The 288-nt window shown below is 66.7% G+C and overlaps 1 protein-coding gene across 1 annotated transcript in view; it reads left to right on the forward strand.

The window, feature by feature from the left end:
- Nucleotides 1–246, forward strand: part of VTN (vitronectin) — a gene marked incomplete at both ends in the record, with an annotated part of 2,645 nt that extends 2,399 nt beyond the window's left edge. Inside the window, one exon of the mRNA XM_008941485.1 lies at nucleotides 7–246. Coding sequence (XP_008939733.1) covers nucleotides 7–246 — 240 coding nt within the window. The remainder of the gene's footprint in view (nucleotides 1–6) is intronic.
- Nucleotides 247–288: the final 42 nt, after the last annotated feature.

Consider the following 288-nt stretch of genomic DNA (forward strand, 5'->3'; position numbering starts at 1 on the left):
GCAGAGCCGGGCGGGGGTGCCCCGGCCGGCTGGAGGCCGCCATGGCCGGCAGGATCTACGTGGCCTCCCACCAGCCCCGCAGGAGGAAGTCTCGCCGCCACCGCAAGAGGTACAAGAACCACCGGTCGCTGAATTTGGGTTTCTGGGGCTGGCTGCAGAATGACTCCGAGTCCGCGGGTGTTGAGAGCGACTGGCTGTCGGGGTCCAAGTGCGAGACCCTCCAGAGCGTCTACTTCTTTGTAGGAGGTGAGTCTGGGGTGGCAGGAGAGATGGGGAACCAGGGGGGGC

Source organism: Merops nubicus, unplaced genomic scaffold, assembly GCF_000691845.1.
Source record: "Merops nubicus isolate BGI_N331 unplaced genomic scaffold, ASM69184v1 scaffold35085, whole genome shotgun sequence".
NCBI lineage: Eukaryota > Metazoa > Chordata > Aves > Coraciiformes > Meropidae > Merops > Merops nubicus.